The 20,200-nt window shown below is 43.6% G+C and overlaps 1 protein-coding gene and 1 long non-coding RNA gene across 2 annotated transcripts in view; one reads left to right on the top strand and one right to left on the bottom strand.

The window, feature by feature from the left end:
* Nucleotides 1-10,671, top strand: part of LOC126919008 (LIM domain only protein 3-like) — a 69,941-nt gene extending 59,270 nt beyond the window's left edge. The window contains exons 5-6 of the mRNA XM_050727688.1: nt 1,356-1,512; nt 9,378-10,671. Coding sequence (XP_050583645.1) covers nt 1,356-1,512; nt 9,378-9,536 — 316 coding nt within the window. The 3' untranslated portion in view covers nt 9,537-10,671. The remainder of the gene's footprint in view (nt 1-1,355; nt 1,513-9,377) is intronic.
* The window catches only part of LOC126919027 (uncharacterized), a 128,255-nt gene that overhangs the window by 103,952 nt on the left and 4,103 nt on the right, over nt 1-20,200 (bottom strand). The gene's annotated exons all lie outside the window — the stretch shown is intronic.

Below are 20,200 nucleotides of genomic sequence, written 5' to 3'. Positions count from 1 at the left end.
GTAGAACAATCTGTTCTATTTTCTATGTCTGAACGATAGTATCTTTCGTTTTGCGGTGTAACAATATTTCTTTCTTCTTGTCCCGAAAGCCATAAACGCGCGAGCAGAGCGAAAATTGAAATACATGTAGATTATGCAGAGGACAAATCTTAAAATCCGTCGTAATAGTTTATAAATGCTAACAATCATATTTTACGATGCGAATGGAATAAAAACGCGAGGTAGATAACGGAATTAAATAATAAGGACTACAGCGTTTCATTCTTGGAAGACAAATCGCGGAAACTGGCTCGTCATACCGCGGTCGATACGAAGTACGTATAACACTCTGAGAGCGATGTTCACGGCACCTGACGAGAATATCAAGGCGTCGCGGTATCCTGACAAAACGATTTTCGAGTCCCTCGTGGATCCTGTGAGGATCTATTGTGTTCGTTGGAAAGCAGCCACCCTTCGTGATCCTCGTTTTCCAAGGTTCTTTAGCATTTCCGGCGTATCGTCCTTTATGCGGACATCTAGAATTCCGCGCCCCGTTCTCTCGCGCGGTTACAGAAAAAATTGACTTTTAAGCCGGCAATAAAAGGGAAAAATGCGAAATCTTTGATTTTAGTAGCGCCTCTCCCACGCGTCTCTTACCGCCCGTCCGGCGACAGTTGGTCGATGCGTATAACCCTCGCGGCAACCTTATTTCTCTTATATCGCAAGCCAAGCACGTTCGTACTTCGCCACCATTTCGAAATCTGCGTTTCTGTATATAGCGTACACCGCGTAGGATCAGTAGAAAATACCATGGATTTCACTCGTTGAATTTTAAATCACGGTTACCTGCGCGTTATCAAAACTCAGTCGAATTATACATATAGATGTTCCGTGGTTTACAAGCTTTACAATATGGATGCGTTAAAAATGAAACTGCCGTGGCGACAAAGTAAATGCTATTGGCGGATCGTTGGAAAAGACTTCGATTCCGGTATTCAACGTCTGCAAGGGGTGTGCAGGAAAGAAGGTTAGAGCAGAAATGGACTCGGCGGTAATCCAGGTACGACGTAGCGTCTGCGAATCGAGTGGAAATTTACATTTAAAGGACCTCGAAGACACTCTCGGAAGCTACGGGGTACCGGTGGCGTTTCGCTGCCTGTTTTTATTTTCTCGCAATTTCCTCGACGGAGCAGAACGGAAAACGGTCTTAAAAGGAATTAGCACGTTTTACTACTCCGCCTATCTCCGACAACTCTTAGCCGAAATTTCTTCAAACCTCCGCCATTTCTCAGCCTCGTCATACTAATCCACGCTACTCTTACTACTTTAACGAAATGCCACTCCGTAAAAATAATTTCATTTTTCTCTGTTCCTAGATTCTGTATAGGCGACAAGTTCTTCTTGTGCGAGAACAAAATCCTGTGCGAGAGCGACTACGAGGAAAGACTGGTTTTTGCAAACATGGCGGTGCATCCGCCATCGACCGCGACTCTGGCGCACATCAAGAGACAAGTGATTCATCTTCAACCACAGGTAATTAAACGCTTTGAACATCGAGCATTCGATACTTTTCAAAAGCAGCGTCACGCGTGGCGATCGTCGATTACGCTTAGTCCCGCGATCTACATAATCCTATGGAATACCAGTTGACATCCTTTGACAGTGATACCGCTATAAACGTGGTCGATATCCCTGTTCTGTCGCAAAATATGTATGCTGACCGTGCAAGCGTATCGCTTTCACCCGCGCGACGCTGTCCATGTCGCTGCTTCGAATCTGCCGGAGATTACGATCATCGGATGTTCTGGAAGGTTCAAAACTCCTTAAGACGTAACCCCTTAAGGTGGGTTAAAGTGGCAGGTCGCTCGTCCTGACCCTCTCGACAACAAAGGACTCCCTCGGGACTTCAGCTATGCTTTACCATCCCGCCATCATCTTACGAGTTAGGATATCGCGTGTCCTTATTAATTAAGCTCGTCCGTTAAGCAAGCCTCATCGCATACCGTAACTATCCATCCTCTTCACGGGGACTGGAACGTGCGAAAGAATTTACTCTTTGAATAAGGATTTGACAGCGTCTTAAGTGGAATTACCCAGCTGAAATTCGTTGAAGAACTCGTGCTGCCGTTGTCGCGAAAAATGTCCTCCGGAACGAAACATCAGCGAGTATTTTAAGCGTGTTGATCGACAAGAAATTGTGCAGAATGTTTATTCTTAGTAAGAGTAGAGTTAGTAGAGTAGATTCTTCGATGTATAATACGCAAAGTTTTACCGCTTTCTATGGATAAAAAGTAAAAGTAATGACTCTTGTTATCTCGATAATCATAGGGCGCTACTTTTCCTTGCAAGTTGGAATTTTAAGCACGTTGATTGATGAAATGAATTTACGAACAATGTCAGTCTATTCCTTTTTTTATAAATGAAAGATAAAATAGAAATTATTATTCCTTAGATATTATCGAAGATAGCATAGAAGACTACTTTCCATCTGCAAGTTATTTGGAATTTTAATTATGTTAATCAAGACGGGATTATAAAGGATTTAATCGATCGTAGAAAAATCTGTTCTATTTTGTATGTCTGAACGATAATATCTTTTATGCGTTAAATGTCTAAAGATATGGTTGTCTTCCGATAACCATGGCTACTTTCCAAGTTGGAATTATAAACTCGTCGTCTAGTTAAGCCGTTTGGGTTTCTTGATTATCTTAAGACAACAGTCGTGCTTCGAAACAGTACCTTAAGCCCTTAGCATGGACCTCCGCCTGTCTGACCCAAGGTGGATCCGATCTACTTAATCCGATCTCCGTCTTGCAAGGATGTTTACGTCCCTCTGCATGCTTGCGTCACGTACCAAAATTTACCAAGTGCAATATTTACCGATAAACTATCGTCCGACTTGTTATATCTCGTACAGGAGCCACGATCGACGACGTGAATCGGCACGATAATACATATATTTCATATATAAAACTCGCATAACACGAGCTACAGGAAAAACAAACGCATTACGCTTGTAATTTTTCAATTAAAGATCCAGACTTCCTCTTAGATTCTTTCTCCAAACTCGATCGTGTAAAATGACTAACCAAATTTTGATGGTTCAACGTTTTCATAATGAACATCCTGAAGAGTATAGAAGCATAGCGATACAAATCTACTACCAGCGAATACGACGCAATAATTATTTTAAAATTCTAAATTCTAAAATCCAACGCCAACGCTTTCCTTTGACAACTACTTCATTTTTAGTAAGCCCTGTCTTAATCCTGTCTATAGAAGAAACGGTTCGCATAATTGCTGGAAAGTATCGTTAAGGAAGTTTCAAGACAAACTTTTAAGAGTGGTCGAAGAGGCTAGATTGCCGGTGCACACGCTCGAATTGTACGCATGCACAGAATAACGAGGTCCCCAAGCCGATGATATCAGACTCGGCAGCGTGTACTACTTATAATATGCAAATTTTCTCCCCTTAACCGTTCTGCCGGGGAACTACGTGTAATTCAGGGGTTGCTAACCCTTGCGACTCTATTTCTACACCACGTAAGTGTTCATGTTCTCGAGCGGTAGCCTACTACGCGTGTCCTTCGTTTCCGTATGCGTGGCTCGTACCTCGTGCGTGAGTGTTTAGTTCAATTAATATCGGTTTGCACGTACGGCTGGTGAGGCAAAGTGGCAGGGCGCTGTGGAATCCGCGTGTTGGACAGAAAAACCAACGGTGGCAAGGAAACGTCACAAGGGAAAGAGGAATTACGTGCGAAAGTAGAACTGGTCAACGATTGTTTCTCACGTACTGGAAAGAAACGTCGCGCGCGACGTTGGAACGCGTAAATCGCGATGTCCCGGTCGCACGGGACTGAATTTTTTTCTTTCTTCTAAGCGACACCTGAGACGAGTCTAGGGTCGGCAATGAACACGAACGTAAAAGAGAGGCAACGTTGCGAAACCGGGAAGAAAGTAACGCCTGACGTAAAAGCGTCGCTGCATTCGTTACGCGATTTCTCAGGATCCTACAATTTTTCGCGGATCGATGAGTCGGCTGTAATATCGATTTCATCCGAGGGTTTATGACTGAGGGTTATAAATGACCGATGCCGTGAAATAACGGTATGGCGGACTAATGCCAATAATCGACGCGGCATGCTAATGTAGTTTGCGCATCTATTACGTTAAGCCTGATGGATCTCTCTTGACATGTCGTTCCTGAAGCGTGAATACCTTCGATCGCAGAGAACACCCCGAAGGTGTCTGCCCCGGCGACATCGAGAGCCGTTCTATTTCCTCCGGTGAATGTCATTCTGACATTTAGCATCTGAATGGAAAAGACAATCGCCGAGACAGCTGGTCTCCGGCGTGAGTTTGACGCGGTAGATAATGTCAGGTTGCGAATCGTTTCGCCGCGCGTGTTTCTCATTAAGTGTCACGAATCAACGTAGCGCTAGTACGTTCAGATTGGAAACCAAGATTGTCATCGGCGATGCTAATTTTCCAGATTTACGCAGCTACAGATCGATTCGTTTTATTATCGTAATATCGATCAATGACGTGTCGTTACGGAGATATTCTCAGACGACGTTTCATTCGACTGTATAAAGATCGTGGGAACGGATTAGGCGGAAACGACGATCAACAGGAGTTAGGGAGGAAAGGATAGGATAATTCGACCCCTGGAACAGCCGGCTCGTTGGTGGAATTAAACGTCGCGACGGAATGCAAAGTGGTCGTGCTATCTCGACTTGACAAAATCAAGAGTAAAGAGGGGCAAAGAAGGAGGCGCTAAGATTCTTAAAAACCGCGGAGAGGGTGCGCATCCAGGCCGTGGCAGCTGCCACCCTTAACGCTTCTCCTTAAGCCGTGGCTATGGGAATGGCGAAGTTACCTAGGCCGAAGGAGGTGGAAGGTAGTTTTTCTGATTGCCTGAGAACGGACAGCTGTCCCAATCTTTCTCAGCCGAGCACTCGGCAGCCTCATCGGCTCTTGTAAATAACGCCTGACCGTGCAGCGTTTACGAATAACTCGAGCGTGCCAAGCGATCCTAGGTAAACCGGTAATGGAGGCGAAAAAGGGAAAGGAGAATGGAAAAAAATACGACGGTCATCACCCTCGATAAATTCAATTACCATCGTCCCTCGAACAACCGCTGCTCCGTTTCTACTTCTCTCTCCACTCTCCGCCAAGTGGAAAGAAAACGTCTCGCTGAAAAGAAGCTCGCCGTTCATCCATCAAACGTGTCACGTGGCTCTTTAAACGCGTTTAGGAAAACCGTTCGAGAGGGGAGTTTCTAATCGATTCGAGATCGCTCGTCTTTTTAAGGCATCCCGGCTAACTTCGTTTCAACGGCGCGATATCCCTTTCCCACGGAGACAACTGTAACGCGTTTAAAAATTGGCGAGAAGTCTTATTTTGATCTAATTTTCCCCTCGAGACTCGAACGGAGAACGCGGCGTGGGAAAGGGATACGCCGCGAAGAGGTCGAGATGAAGAAAGAGAGAAGCCGAACGTAACGAGGAAGAGAGAGAAACCGAAGGGAAGGGAGTTGGAAACGATTATCTGAGTTTTAAAACAAACTCTCAAGTGTCTGCAAAGTCCTCTGCGAATCAGAGGGTCGAAGGGGGTGGAACTAGGGAACGGAGAAGGGGAACGATGGAGAAGGAGGTTGCGGAAGATAATATGCTAATGCCAAGACGGAGACTACATGGGAATTTAAGAGGATCAATGTGCAGTACGAGATTCGTACGGCGAATAAGGTATTACAACGTCTTCTATACTTCTTCCAGGCGATTAGACCCTCTAAAGTTCGCGGAACGTGCACGAGGAACCTGAATTAAATTAAACTTCCGAATATTCGTCATTCTTAGTGGGCGTAAGTGTACCGAAGCATAATTCGCTGGGTGAAAACATTATCTACGAATCTACCGTAACGATAGAATTAATCTACTGTTATGATATGAATTCTTTTAAAATAATAACGAAGAAAAACGAAGGGACTTCTATGGGACATCGGGCGCGTATATGTATCGTTTTTGTTAACAAACGTATTATTAGATTCACGGTACTTGACTACATTTCACATAAAGCTTCCGCCTAGCCCTTTACACAATACACGCGGAGAAAGCTCGCATGGGAAAGCCCAGCTTGCGAGCTTATGTGAGATTATGAGTTTAGTTACGAAACAACGGAACGCTACGTGGCCTCTACTCTCTTTTGTAACGATTATTACACGTAGCGCGTGGTCTTACCTACGCATTCACTTATCCGCGACAGAGAACTCGACCATCGTCGAGTTTATTTAGACCGACAAAAATAGAACACTAGAGAGAATAGTAAAATATCAGTGGAGACGTTTTTACCGCCTAATAATGCAATTACACCTATGATAATATAATTTCACGTTCTAATAATAACGAACACGCTTCCTGTTAATTGAGAATCGCTAAGCGTGACTCTGTATTTCACGAGTAACTCTGGAAATCCCAAATGATGAAGCACATTAAGGAAATCCTACGCGATATAATAATCCCTGGTAAAATAGCGAGGTTCACGGCATTCTGTTCTAAATGATCCTCCTTCGATAAACGACGTGGCTAATTCTCATCTCGTGCTTCGGGCGGTGGATAGCCGGGCAAGGATCGTGGTACCGGAGCGGCGAATGGTGTAGAGGGTGGCGCTAATTTTTGCGCTTAAGAAAAGCAGCACTGTGGAGGAACTAGCTTGCACCTGGCTGTTTCCCAGCCGCGGGAGATCAACGGACAAATGACACGCGATTCTCGTAGCTCCCGGTAACCACCGACAACCCCCCGATGCTCCGCATTTACCGTCAGTTACAAACTGCCTTCACCTCCTCTCGTCGAGTCGCGATTAATGTCTTATTCGTGGCCAAGGCGTAAAGATACGTTTACGCCGGTGTAGGAAATTTCGCAATGGAGTTAACAAAAATAAATTGCCTACCGTCTGATGTACTGAATTGCAAGAAAAGCACGTGAAGTATTTGAAACGACGAATGTATTAAAAATGGAACGAGTTAAGGGAAACATTAAGCTTAAGTGGTTGTGGATCTAAAAGATTCCAGACCTATTAAAGCAGAGTCAGATAACGTTCAACTTATGATCCGAGTGTAGACTCGATTTTACCTTCGAAAGAATCATCTATGTTCGTAGAACTTTGCAGTTCAAGGCTTACGTTGAAGAAACTTAGAATTCCAAACGAATCTCGGTCCTCTTTGAACTTGAATATCTCCGCGAGACTTGCAGATCGGACAACGGATTCTACGAGTTCGGGTTCACTCACAAGTCTATATTTCGAATGTTCAGGATGATTTTCACCGACTCCTCTAAATCTAGCGTCTAGAAAACTGAATTTCATTAGGTTACGATGATTTCTATGGAATCATATAGATCTGTTATATCAGGATTTACAAATCTAAAACACTATGTGGTTCGAAGCCATATTTTTCACGAGGCAGTGTCTGAGATGGAATCTGAAATCATCTTCGAACTTTGTCGCTGCAGAATGTAAATTATTTTTAACGAAACCTACGCTCGAATGACTTCATCTTACTAGAGTACATACTATTCTGTGCCAGCAATCTGTATCTGTGTAAACGATTCGCAGAGCGCGTGCCGTTTGATTACAAAGACGGCAGTAAATCCACGGGACAGTAATTCCTTCTCTGGCAATTGTAGATAAAACTTGAATAAGTCATAGACTTAATTTAACCCGTGGTACCGACCAACAGTGGTCCGGAGCCTTCCACGGAGATTTCTTAATTACGTGCGGGCTTCTGGCGGGGATGGGGTGAAAAGAAACAGAGCAAAAGGCGAGGAGGAAAAGAGATAAAATGGAAGGGCGTTTGTATCGAGAAGAGAGGAAGAAAGACGATGGTCCCTCGTCGGCTCGCGAAAAGCTAAAAAGGGTTTCCCGTTGCGGCAAGAAGATTTAGAAATTCTTCCAGAGGAGAAAGTCGCCCTTGCAACGGCGATAAAGCATTTCTTCAGCGGTGCTTTGTCATTTTTATCATAATTATTTACGGGTTAATTACTCGCTCCCGTTGGGGCTGTGCGAATTTTTCTCCGTCAGTTGCACCTTAGATTTTCCAATTAAAAACGCCGTACATATTTCAACTTTCCTTTTAAAGCGTATATCGTATTCGAAAGAATTACTAACGAGCCTTTATTTTTCTTTCCCTAACGCGCCCCCTAACTGTTCAGCCACTTTGTGGACACGAAAGTTCACGCGCATGAGGGAAATCATGAGAATGGCAGGTTCGTTCATCGTGCGAAAGTTAGCATGATCAACTCGCGAAGTAAAATCATGGTAAGGGTGGATCTCGTCAGTAAGGGCTGTGCCGCACGGTCTGCCGAATTTTAAGCCTGTATAATTTAACACCTTTGCCGGCGAAACTAAGAGAAACTGATGGTGAAGGGAACAGCGGAGCTAGAAATACCAAGTTTGAAGTTTTCAACGCCACTTATCTATCCTAGCGGCATCTCTTGTTCCTCGTGGTACCCTCTACTTACTACTTCCACGAGCACTTCTTTCTCCCTTTCCCCCTTCTTCGTCGTCGTTCCAATGGATATGGCTTGCAGATAGAGACGGCTAAAGACCGAGACAAGTGGCGCGGAGAAAGAGAAAGAACAGAAACGAAAGAGAGGATATCGAGAGGGAAAAGATAGGAGGGACGAGTGGAAACGCCCAAGTTGAGTTGCTCCGTCTGAGCTGAGATACAAGTTCGTTCTTCTGGCCTTTTGTTTTTGGAGTAGAACCGTAGAGACGGCGGAGCAGGAACAAGAACACCGTGTCTAAAACGAATTCGTTAGTGGCATCAACCCCTTTCACTGCGCGAATACCTTCCCTTCTTTCGAGTTTTAAGTCTCTGTCGTGAATAATTGCTCGAATCAGATTAAGGCGTTGCCCGGTCGATTGATTGCTAATGTAATTAGAAGGCTACCAGTTTCTATCCACCTTGACGCTATCGTGGATTCGATTTAACAAAGCTTCGAAGCTATCCTCTTCTGCAAAAAGATTTTAACGTCAGGACTAGAGCGGTCAAACGACGAATAACATAATTTTTCGTATTCGTCTTATTACAATGGCGAATGTTTGGACGTTTGAACGATGTTTCGTAAAATTAAATTTCTTATTGATTATATGTAAATGAAGCTAGTTCTTTTTTCTGTATCGTGGAGTCTTTCAGGTATCTGATGATATCTACTATTTTGATTTCTTTCGGACAAATTTTATACTTTAACAGTCGTCGATAGATCTAATGTTAACGTATAATATTACAACTACCCTTCAAAATGCTTCCGACCAGTATTCTACCTTCAAATTAATCCACACCGCGTGGAGTCGCTGCAATTTTTGAACACATTATAACTTTGACGATTTCTGTCTTTCAGATCATGTCTCCGGGAGGCCCGCAGAGACAAGTAAACGGAGAGGCGACCCATAACCACAATGGATACGCAGCGCCAGCGAGCTCGAGCGCCCATAACATCCTAACCTCCATGAATAATTTAAACGGTATCAATGCACAAGCACCTTACGATACCAAATGACAAACGAAGTAAGCGCCGACGTATCGATCGTATCACAAATGCGTTGCCAAATTCGTTTAACGACACGGACGTCTTCTATCATCATTGTCGCTATCGTAGTAACACTCGGAATGTTCGCTTGTTACTGGAGTCTCAAAAGTCTGCTTACACGTTCGAGATTCGTTATTAAACAACAACCAAGAGTGGTCGTCGTTCTAACGACCAATAGACGAACATCCGTAAAATCACGCATAGACAAAATGTTAAACACTTTCGCAATAGCAACTTCTATTTCTTTGAAATCTACTAGATGGTACTCTGATAAATAGATGCCTGTTACATCATAATTTCTAACGAATTTCAATGGATCTTGGAATCAAGTTGATCCAGAGAAACAACGTGCTGATTTTAAATTCGCGTTTGAAGTTATCAAGATAAACGTTAAGACGTATTTTATATCATGGCGTAGCAGGTGACCAGACTCTGAAGACTGTACGAGTCGACATGAGTGAAATCATTGGTGCTGTTTAGAAGTTTAATTGCTCGAATTTCGCAGGCTAAGGTAGAATATAAAAATCAACAGGAAGGACAAAGTGGCCAGCGAACAGAAGAGCAAGGGAGAAAAAGGGGTTGAAGCAGGATGAGGTTAGAACGCGCGAGGAAACAATGCGGGTAAACCGAATGCTCAGGGGTGATCAAAGTTTGGCTGTTCTTGTAGTCGACTTTGCTGTCCGTTGCGGGTAACGCCGGTAAATCTAGCTTTACCGGACTACCGGACCAACGAACTACCGGAGGTAGAACTGGAGGAATAGCCAAACGGAGTGAAATTGGTGAGCGAGGTTGGCTTGGCAGATCGGATCGGTAGCTCCGGCTTCGCCATCCAAACCAGCCAGAACCAACCTCGCCACCCCCCTTGGGGCTCATACGTTAGGGGTGACTTAAGCATTGTTTCAACTTCGAATCTCCCGGTAGAGGGCCAGATTGATGTCGCGAACTTTTCCGTTGCCTTATTTGCGAGTCAGATAACGAGGCTGAGTTATGCCGAAAGTTCTCTCTTTCTCTCGGATTGGCCGGGGCCGCTATCAGAAACGAGCAGACCGGCCGAAGAAAATGTTTTATTTCCTTGATGCCATACGCTGCGGAGATTTGTCGGTGGCACGCCTCCGGAAAAGAGTTTCACGATCGCTCGAACGATAATAGGCTTACGTCTGTCGGATACGATAATTTTTACGGGGAACGAACAGTTTTCCATTTCCAATGAGAAAACAGATACGACGTATTTTATCGCGTGTCACGATGAAAATACTGTCGAGCGAGCAAGCCTATGATCGTTCTATCGTTTTTATCGAATTTTTCTATCGGAACGTTCTGTTTTGTATTTTGTAAGCATAACGAATACTTCCACGATACTCTACGATTTTACGAGTACGCGCGTAGTTCCTAACGCTAAGCGTCTCTGGGACGAAAAATGAAACGTAACGATCAGTAAAAAGGAAAAACCCATATCGTCTCGTACGACTACTAACCGATTGTCTAACCAAATTAACTCGTATAGATTACGATTAGCAGTGACTGTGGTAGGCGATCTCTAGTCACACTATCGTTACCTACATCATCGAGTATGTTCCCTTGACGTACATTGTATCCAAGCAGCTTGTCTAACGGGGGGGAAAAAAACACCTAGTCCATTTCGTCTTAAACGCTATGTACGATGCATGTAAAATCTTTGACCGAGAATACGTAAGGAAGTGTGTACGTTCGCTAGTATAGATATGTTTTGTATCATAGTTCTATCATAGAAATATTAATTAAAATAAAATTACTGTTTCGATGTTAAACGTGTCGTTCTATACACAACCTGCCTAACCTCCCTAGCATATAGCAAAGAAATTACGAAAACGCGAACGTCTATGATATTGATTTCGTAACTTTAAAGTCAATTCTTCGTAATATCTTCGCAAGCCCGTTGCTGTCCCGAGATTTTCCCTGCGTTTCTCGCATCCTTCGCGCTTCCTCTGAATTATTTAAGGGCACTACGTGATTGGCCGACAAATCCGATATACCTCAATAATTTACCAATCATACGCAGTCCTTTGTGTTTTATACGCCACGTTGCGAATAAATCGCATTGCGTATTCAGGAGAGCAAGATCCAACTCTATTCGACTGTGAGCGCGAACCCTCGCTGTATTCGCCTCGAGAACAAAAAAAAAGAAAAAAAGACGGAAGAGAGGCGATGGTCTAGGATATGAGAAATCGAAAAGGGAGCAATTTTTAAGATACCGCTCGAGGTTTGCTGAATGTGTCAATAACATCGAGATGGTAGAAAATTTGAAGCACGAGCTAGTACGTATCTTAAAATAATTTCCTCTTTCTTTCTTAACATAATTTTTCGCGCAAATAGAAATTTCTCGATTCTACCGAGAAAATAACGCGATTTCGGTCGTAAAATACAGTCTGATTTCGTCAGAGAAACGGCTTATCTAGAATCGAACGACTGCGGCAAGTAAACTAAGCTGGAAACGGGCAGTGGAGAGAGAGCGGGCATTCGATGTAAATTGGCAATTTTTCCTGTGCGACCTACGGTAATCATTGGCAATTAGACCGACGGACTACCGATAAATGTTATTTATGGCCGCGATTATCCGCGGCGCACCTAGCTGCCCGAAGGTTCGTCTAACTATAAAACCTTGCTCGCGGCCGTCTAATTGGTCGACGATTATTCCTGTTTGTACAAAATGTCCGTACAAGCGCCACTTTACTTCGCCACAAATACAGGCGAAACTTTCTGGTGAATCGCGTGTACCGATTTAATGCACGCGAATCACGGATACCAGCGAACAACTTAACCGAATTCGGTTGTATCGCTTAATTAGTACAATGTTCCGATTATATTTGTTTTAATGTATACAGAAAATCGAAAGATCAATATATTAAATCAAAGGATATAATTGTCAAACTGCAATCGAATACAGCGATCACCAAAGGTATTCGCGTATCCCCATTGCATTTATTACGGCGTAATAATTAATTACCTTCAAATATGTCAAATTTTGTATCGTTTAGCAGTACCTCCATGTAGCTATAAAAACTTGATACTGCGAAAATGTACTACATATATAGAACCTGATACGAAAACTTTTTATTGGAAAGTATGGCTATGCGAAAATCTCTTTTGCGGTAATTGTACGTGGCTGATTTAAAATAATTTCAAGCAAGATATTTTTCTTAACGTCAATAGCTCATCTGTCAGTTGTATTTTTCTATGGATACGTGTATTTCGGACAAAACACGAATGAGAATACGGCAGGTAGCGTGGTAGCCAGCCGAAAATCGTATTCCATTCGCTGAACGTGATTAAAAGGGAAGAACGTACGCATCGCGGTCCTCTCGCGGCCCTTGAAACAATATTATTATTAAAAGCTTTGCGCGGTCCGGTGATCCACGTGAGTCGACGGAATGGTGAAAAGAGTAGTGGACACGCCGGAGGAGAGGAGGAGACCAAGCTAGAAGGGAGATAGGGACAGAGGGTGGCTTGGGAGAGGGTCCAGCGACGGAACAGCGATTAATTAAAAGAGCAAAAACTGTTTTCATAAAATTCATTTGCGGAAATATGCGCCGACTGAAATAATATCCGGCCGATGAGCGCGCGTGTCCTGGCTCGCCCCGATGTTCACGGGGACGCGGTGCTCGCGAGTGAAAAACCGACGAGAATAAAAATGGAGGCTGCACGAAATACGAAAGTTTTCGCATTTTTTTACGTTCGTCCAGCGGACCGTGGTATACGTTATCGCGCGATTCTGTGTGGGTGAGTACGTTTATTCTCTTGACCCGGCATCGTAAGCGTATCGTGCATACACCGGTTACAAAGCAACCAATCTTCTCTGTCTTTTCCTTCTTTTCTCTGTCCTTTCTCTCGACCCTCTCACCACCACCGTCCTCCTTCCACTGTTCCGCTATTGCTTCTCTCTCTTTTGTTGCCACATTTCCCTCGTTCCCACTTTCATTCAATCTCACAGCCGTTCAGTCATAAAAATATTTCTACGCCTTCCTGGATATTTTTTCTTTCCGTTGCCATACCTTGCACACTTTTCCAGCGTTGGCCGTCGCCCTCCCCCTCGGCGCACCCCTGGCCCCTATTATTCTCGACGGCTAGGAGTGGCGCGAAGTGTGATTTAAACGCGCGTAAAAGTGGCCGTTAAAAGGCAAGAAAGCTCCTTAACTCCCGCTTTGATTGGCCAACTCGGTTTATTAAAACGCCCCGAGCGATATTACATATTTTTCTTCTCGCTTGAACCGGGCCACTTCAACGCTACCGTACATCTCCTTTTTCCTCGTCGTTGCCCATTCTTTCGTATTCTTTGTCGAGCTATAAGGCTAGCTGCTCAAATAACCATTTCCTCTTTCTCAGTTCCTTTTCTTTATTCCCCACCTCCGGCCCACCTTCGGGCCAGTGTCTTACTACGCCTCCAACAACTTCCTTTCCCGGGCCTCCGTGCAACGAACATCTTTCGACTCCTTCTAAACGATATTCTTGAAGAGCGTCGGGTGGAAAGAATACAATCGTCGAAACGGATCGTTGGAACGTAAGTGAGAAATATGAAGAAACGGGCAACGAGAATTAAAATCGCGTTAACGCGATATCCCCTTGTACAAACACGATTACTCTCGCTTGTAAATCTGTTCGAGCCGCAAAATCGAAAATCACATCGAGGTGAAACGTGTAATCGTTAAGCGGCTCGCCCTTCCTCCGCCACGACAGCTGGACTCCCTTTTGTAATATTAATTAATAAGGCAACTTCCGTGGAACGAGATACTTGCTGTTAATTAAGAAATACCTAGCGAGCGCTCTTTTCCAACGCAGGGGCGAGGAAGCGGAAAAATAAGAGGTAGAAATTCCACGCTGCTCTGGCACCCTTGGAACGAGGTAAACTTAATCCTCGGCCAAGTTAAACCAACTGCTAAGCTTTTCATTATGCCAAAATGAGCACGCGAAGAAGAAGGCTGGTCGAGGAGAGGCTTGTTTTTCTTTATTCCTTTCTTAAAATCTTCATATCGAACGTGATCTTTTATCTTCGCTTTTGGATACACGGATCATCTCGGCAGATTCTTTAAACGTCTCTCGGCTTCGTTGCATATTTCGAGTGGAAATTTTCGAGTTTTAAAGTCTCTTTATAGAATTCAAATTCCTTTTGTCGGTTTGTTCTCTTTTCTTTATTTCCCAGAGGGATCGTTTACGATAAAAGAAAAAACGAAGGTAGGGAGAAAGAGAGAAACGAAGGTTGCAAAAGAAAACTCTTGGAACTTCGAATTCAAGCGAAAGGCGACGAAAAGTTTTACGAGCGCCACAGCCGTCCTGGCTGGCTGGTTTGAATTGCATCAATTAAAAAAAGCCGTTCCACAAAAATTCCATAACGCGACGGTTGGAGGGCTGCGTCAAATGTCCCTGCACATTCGTCCGCTTTCCATTTCTACCGGATAGTAAAACCTTTTCATTCTCCTCGCACCTCTTTTTCGTTGCATCGTCGATAACGATTACCCTGCCGCCGATTTAATTTAGCATTTCGTTCGCCAAAATCACAGTAAATATATCTCTCTTTATGACGCGTACTATGTTTTAATTTTTCGATAAAAATACACGTCGGCAAAGCCACCGTATTGAAAAGTGTCGTTTCGATGACTATTATGAAATAATATAACGATAGAAAATATGTGTACAGAAATATTTCGAATAAATATAAACGTAATATGTAACAGCGTGAGAATCTTCGCTTCGATAGTTGGAATATTTCTGGAAACACGTCTGAACAAAGAAACGAGAAGAATACTATTCTACGAGAGAAACATAACAATAGTACCTACACCTGTAATAGTACGTATAGGATCGGCACTCAAGGTATGCGAACTATGTTCTCATAATACTTTGTCCGGTCGCAGAGGATATATGAAAATATACGAGAAGGGTCGATGATAGCAAGGGTGAGATCTATCGACAGGGATGCGACGTTTAAAAGGATCTTTTTCTGTTTTTTTTTCCTTCTAACAAAACGATACATTTATTTTATCTACTTTTGTTCGTTTCGTTGGGCTAAAATTGAAGAATAAAAATTGGTCCACTGCCAGGACTTCTTATAAAACGCGTTTAAGGTATTTCCAACCACCTTTCGCCTTTGCTACGAAAACAAAATTACGGTATATCGGCAAGCTTGAACGAGAATGTTGAAAGGTTTCGATATAAGCCAATCGAAGCCTGTAAAAAATCGCACCTAGAAAAAACTCGTTACCCTCTCCATCGAAACGACGCTTGTTCCATCGCGTGACGCAATTTAATTTGAACATTTCGCCGTTTAAATCGTGCTTTAAACAGAAGTTCGCGAAATCGTATTCTGAAACCGAAGATCGCGCAACTTCCGATAAACGCTATTGTTTCAACGACGACTGAAAAGAGTCTCGAGTTACAATGGATTCCGATAATCGTTCCCGTCGTCTTACTATGAAAAAAAAAAGAAAAAAAAATGAAGAAAGAAAGGAAGAAGAAGAAAAAAAACGAACGGACGATAAACAGATCTTATCGCATTAAATTGGGGAAAGACCATAGCGAGGTACTAATCGGCTACGATTTTTCCCGAAAAGGCAGTGGAAAAAAAGGACGATTCTTCGGGGAGTTGTCGAATGAATCGAGCAATCTTCGGGTCCTTTGTTTTCGAGATCTGCCACTTGTAAATATAATTACCCCAGGCTCCTCTTGGTTGTCCTCCAGTCCAACCCCCGCAGCCGCTAGTACTTCCACCTGGCCCATCCCATCGTCTCTAATTTGATTCCGCGGTTGTTTTCACCCGCCTTCGCTGCCTCCTCTCCTCTGTTCTCTGCTCCGCTCACGCATTGTCTCTTGTCTCTTCATTCAAATTACCCTACGCTTTCCCATTCTCGCGCCGTTACAGCCTCTCTCTTCCCTCGTTCCTCTCCTCATCCCTGGCCAGACCCCACCGTTTTCACCCTTATTGTTGCGGTTTTATTGAATCCGCTGTGCATTGTCTGCGCGCGAGCGAGACGCGGCCGTTGTTCAAAGAAAATTGGCGCGTAGTTCGAAATACGCGAATATATTCGTCTTTCAGCGGGCTTACCCTGTGCGGTCCGATGAAATCGAGTTTCACGGCTGCGTACGTACGGTCAAAAGGTACACTAGGCTGGCTACGTTGTTATTGTACCGTGACGTACGTGGTACCATTTTTCCGCGTATGGGTACGGGTGTGTTTTTTCGGCAGTTGTCAAATCGTAAAATCGTTATCCAGGAAAATAGCTCGGCAAGAATAGAAGGATGCTTGCGATGCGTGCTTTAGACCGCCGTTCCGATGTATAAATTCGTTGTACGCGGAGCACAGAGACATCGTCGATCGTTGTTGCGATGCGTGGAATCGCTGTAAATACGAACGACGTTGTTTCCTCTTGGGTATCGAACGGTCTCTGCGAACGTCCATTTCGTTCTAACATTTCCCGGCATTGTCTCGTTTCCTCGGATGTATAAATATGTAAGAAAGCGGAATTCGTGACTGGACTGCGTTACACGAGCAAGGAAATATTCGCCGGGAAGAAATCTGTGCATCGAGGGTAGGGCATCGGGGAACGTTCGAGGGGAGACCGAAGAACGTTTACATATCAAGAATCAAACGAGAACTCCGGACAAAGTGTCAACATGCAAAGACGGATTGCCTTTATTTATTTTTCCATTACTTCCGCGTGTACATTTTATGAAAAACGTTAAAACCATGAGCCCGGGCTACTCGATAAAAGATACGCAAATATTTTCCAATAAGTTTCGAGTGCATGTCGATAGGTCGTTTCGAATGTTTCACCGAACAAAATCGCTGTCGACAAACAACGGAAGACAGGGGCAGCACGGTGAGAGAGGGGTGGTGTAGGTATGGTGGAAAAAAGGGGTGCTTAATAGCCGTCAGAGACGCGATTGTTGATTCGTGTAATGAAATCAAGAGTAATCGCGAGGGCGATGGCTTTTGTCCGGGATGCATGAATTTTCGACGAACGACCATTAATTATTCGAAATTAAATATCCTCCGTAGGTTTTAATTAAAATGTTTACAATGTCGCCCATCCAGATTACCAGCGGCATTTTATGACGTCGATATATTAAAAAGGTGCGGATTCATTCATCACGACTGGATCGGCGGCTGCCTGTACAACTTTCCAACGAGACATCAGCCTAGCTTGTGTATCGAATAAAGCATCGAGATAATAGCGACTACGTAGCGAAGAAAAAATAATAAAAAATCAAAAGCCCAAGACGCCTAATATAATGTCCGATGTATATGAAATTATCAAGGAATCAGCTTGCGTGAATCACACGACTCGGTTGATCGTCAGTTTCCAAATCCAATAATGCAATTATGACGCGTCCCGATAATATTCGTGTAATTAAAATTCCGCGCCCTCCAGCTAGAGGCTCGTACCTCCGTTACCACGCTCCCTGACTCTTGTGAGCAAACGATTCTTGTTTGTTTTGCAAACAAAGGGTTTCTCGTAAGGGTTGGAGAGACTTGGAGCAGAGAGAAAGAAAGAGAGGATGGTGAAGGAGGGCGAAAGTGAAGCGTGGAGGAACGAGGGGAAGAAAGAAAGAGGGGTGGAAAGTGAAAAGGGGGTGCTGGAAAACAGGGGGCAGAATTATTACATCTTTTGTTCGAAGGCTCGAACCGCCCCATTTGCGGAATTGCGGATCGCGATCCAGCCGCGATTGCGACCGCTGAATACCACAGGGTCGGCATGGCTTTTGTTAGTTTTGACTAATTTCCGCCAGGTAATCTGCTTCAATTCGAATTTCCTCAACCATAATAGCGTGTTACATAGGAATTTGATAAAGTTGTCTATGCGATATCTGCATTCCTGATTAGTTTACGATCCGCTGCACCGTGTTATATGGATAAAATATTTTCTCGTCTATTCACTTACGAACGGCTCGTCAAATTATTTCGTTTCGGCAGATTTATTCCGATTGTTGAGGTTGAGGTTGACTGATCGAAGAACGAGTTGATGAATTTGTAATAGAAAAGTATATTGAAATAATTAAAGATATAAGTATAAGTATAACGTGTAAGTATAAGTTTATGCTGATTCAGATCCTTACCCTCTTAGTGTTACTAGACAATGGAATGATAGGGAGCACGTTCTTATATTTAAAGCAAAAGGACATCACCAAAAAAGTTAAAACTTATAGCTTTGGCTAGAGACTACAGGGAACATAAATAGAAATCTATTTATTAGTTCCTTTGCTCCTAGACCTTGCAACCCAAAACACAATGTATACTCTAGGGTACAATAATATGCACCGCTCCTTATTTAGAATATTTCTGCGTAATAGCAATCTCCAGGCCACGGATATACATAAATAAAGATATAGAGTTTTTCACGAAATTACTTCAACATTGATAAAGAGGCGGATTCTTGAATTTTTGGATAGCAAATATAAGAGAACAGAGTATACGATGATCGTAAAATTTTAATCCCTATGCGACGCGACGTGCACCATCGACAAAACCCAGCCCTTGAGCAAGTTTAATTCTTGTGGGTCCCATCGGTGACTTTATCGCGAGAAATTGCCACGGTCCGGAAACCGTCGTTACAGCATCGTTACCGTAAGAACTTACTGCGAGCATTGTTACGGCTAATGTTACCGAACTTGGTTAACTTTCAGTTTTACCGTCGATTCGGATTAAGAATTTATGGTAACAGCCGACTCTTCGGTTTATTCCCCACCGCGGAAGAACCGAGAAAACGTTTTCGAGATACACTTTAATTACGCTCTCGGTATGCTTGAATATTTATTTTTATGGGGCAGAAACTAGACTTGAGTAACGGGACACGTATCGTGAGCATTTTGTTCGCAACGAGACTAAAAATTCGAAGAAAAATTGCAACTACTGTCCCAAAGCCTCTAAGCCTTGCTTACGGTGCTTCGTATTGCTTGAAGAAACGAGTAATCAGAGAATAAACGACTCGAGACTGCGGTTAGAAGTGAATGCGCGCTGGCCTAGAGCCTGCTCTCGTTGCGTATAATTCGATCCACGCATCGTATCGTGTTACCGTCGATTCGATAAATCGGACGACTGGCTTGGACGCGACGTCAACGTCGCAGAAACCGAGTAGTCTCGTAGAAAACCGAACGTACTGGTCTCATGTATCATCTACTTGCTGGTTCGGCACTTTCACCGCCAGTCAATTATATTAACGAAGAAACACGGGGTGACAAGCAAGCAAGAAGAGCCAGACCAACTTGGAGACTTATAACTTCACCCTGATGACTTGTTATTTTTACTTCGTCCAACTGGTTCCCATACTGGCGTACTCGTGATATGATGTTACAAGAGTTTCTCGACGTTAGCTCGACTAACTTCTGCTAATAACAGCGAAACATTAATTTCATCCGATTGGATCCAACAGACTTAAATAACAAAGACGAAGATAAAGAACGACGCTCTTTGGAGGACAAAGGAGTCTGTCCTTGCTCAACCCTCACATCTCCTCAGAAACATTCGAATTCTCATTCCATGACGGGAACAGAGAGGACTACTTTAACCCTTCTTCCTTACCCCGTATAATCTTTCCCTGTGGTAGCTTTCTCTTGGCGGTCGGTATAATCGCGCCACACCAGTATTCCCGCTGGAGCCGTTGCTCTCG

This window comes from Bombus affinis, chromosome 7 (assembly GCF_024516045.1).
Source record: "Bombus affinis isolate iyBomAffi1 chromosome 7, iyBomAffi1.2, whole genome shotgun sequence".
NCBI lineage: Eukaryota > Metazoa > Arthropoda > Insecta > Hymenoptera > Apidae > Bombus > Bombus affinis.
Note: the sequence above shows the minus strand (reverse complement) of the source record. Positions and strands in the feature narration are given on the sequence as shown.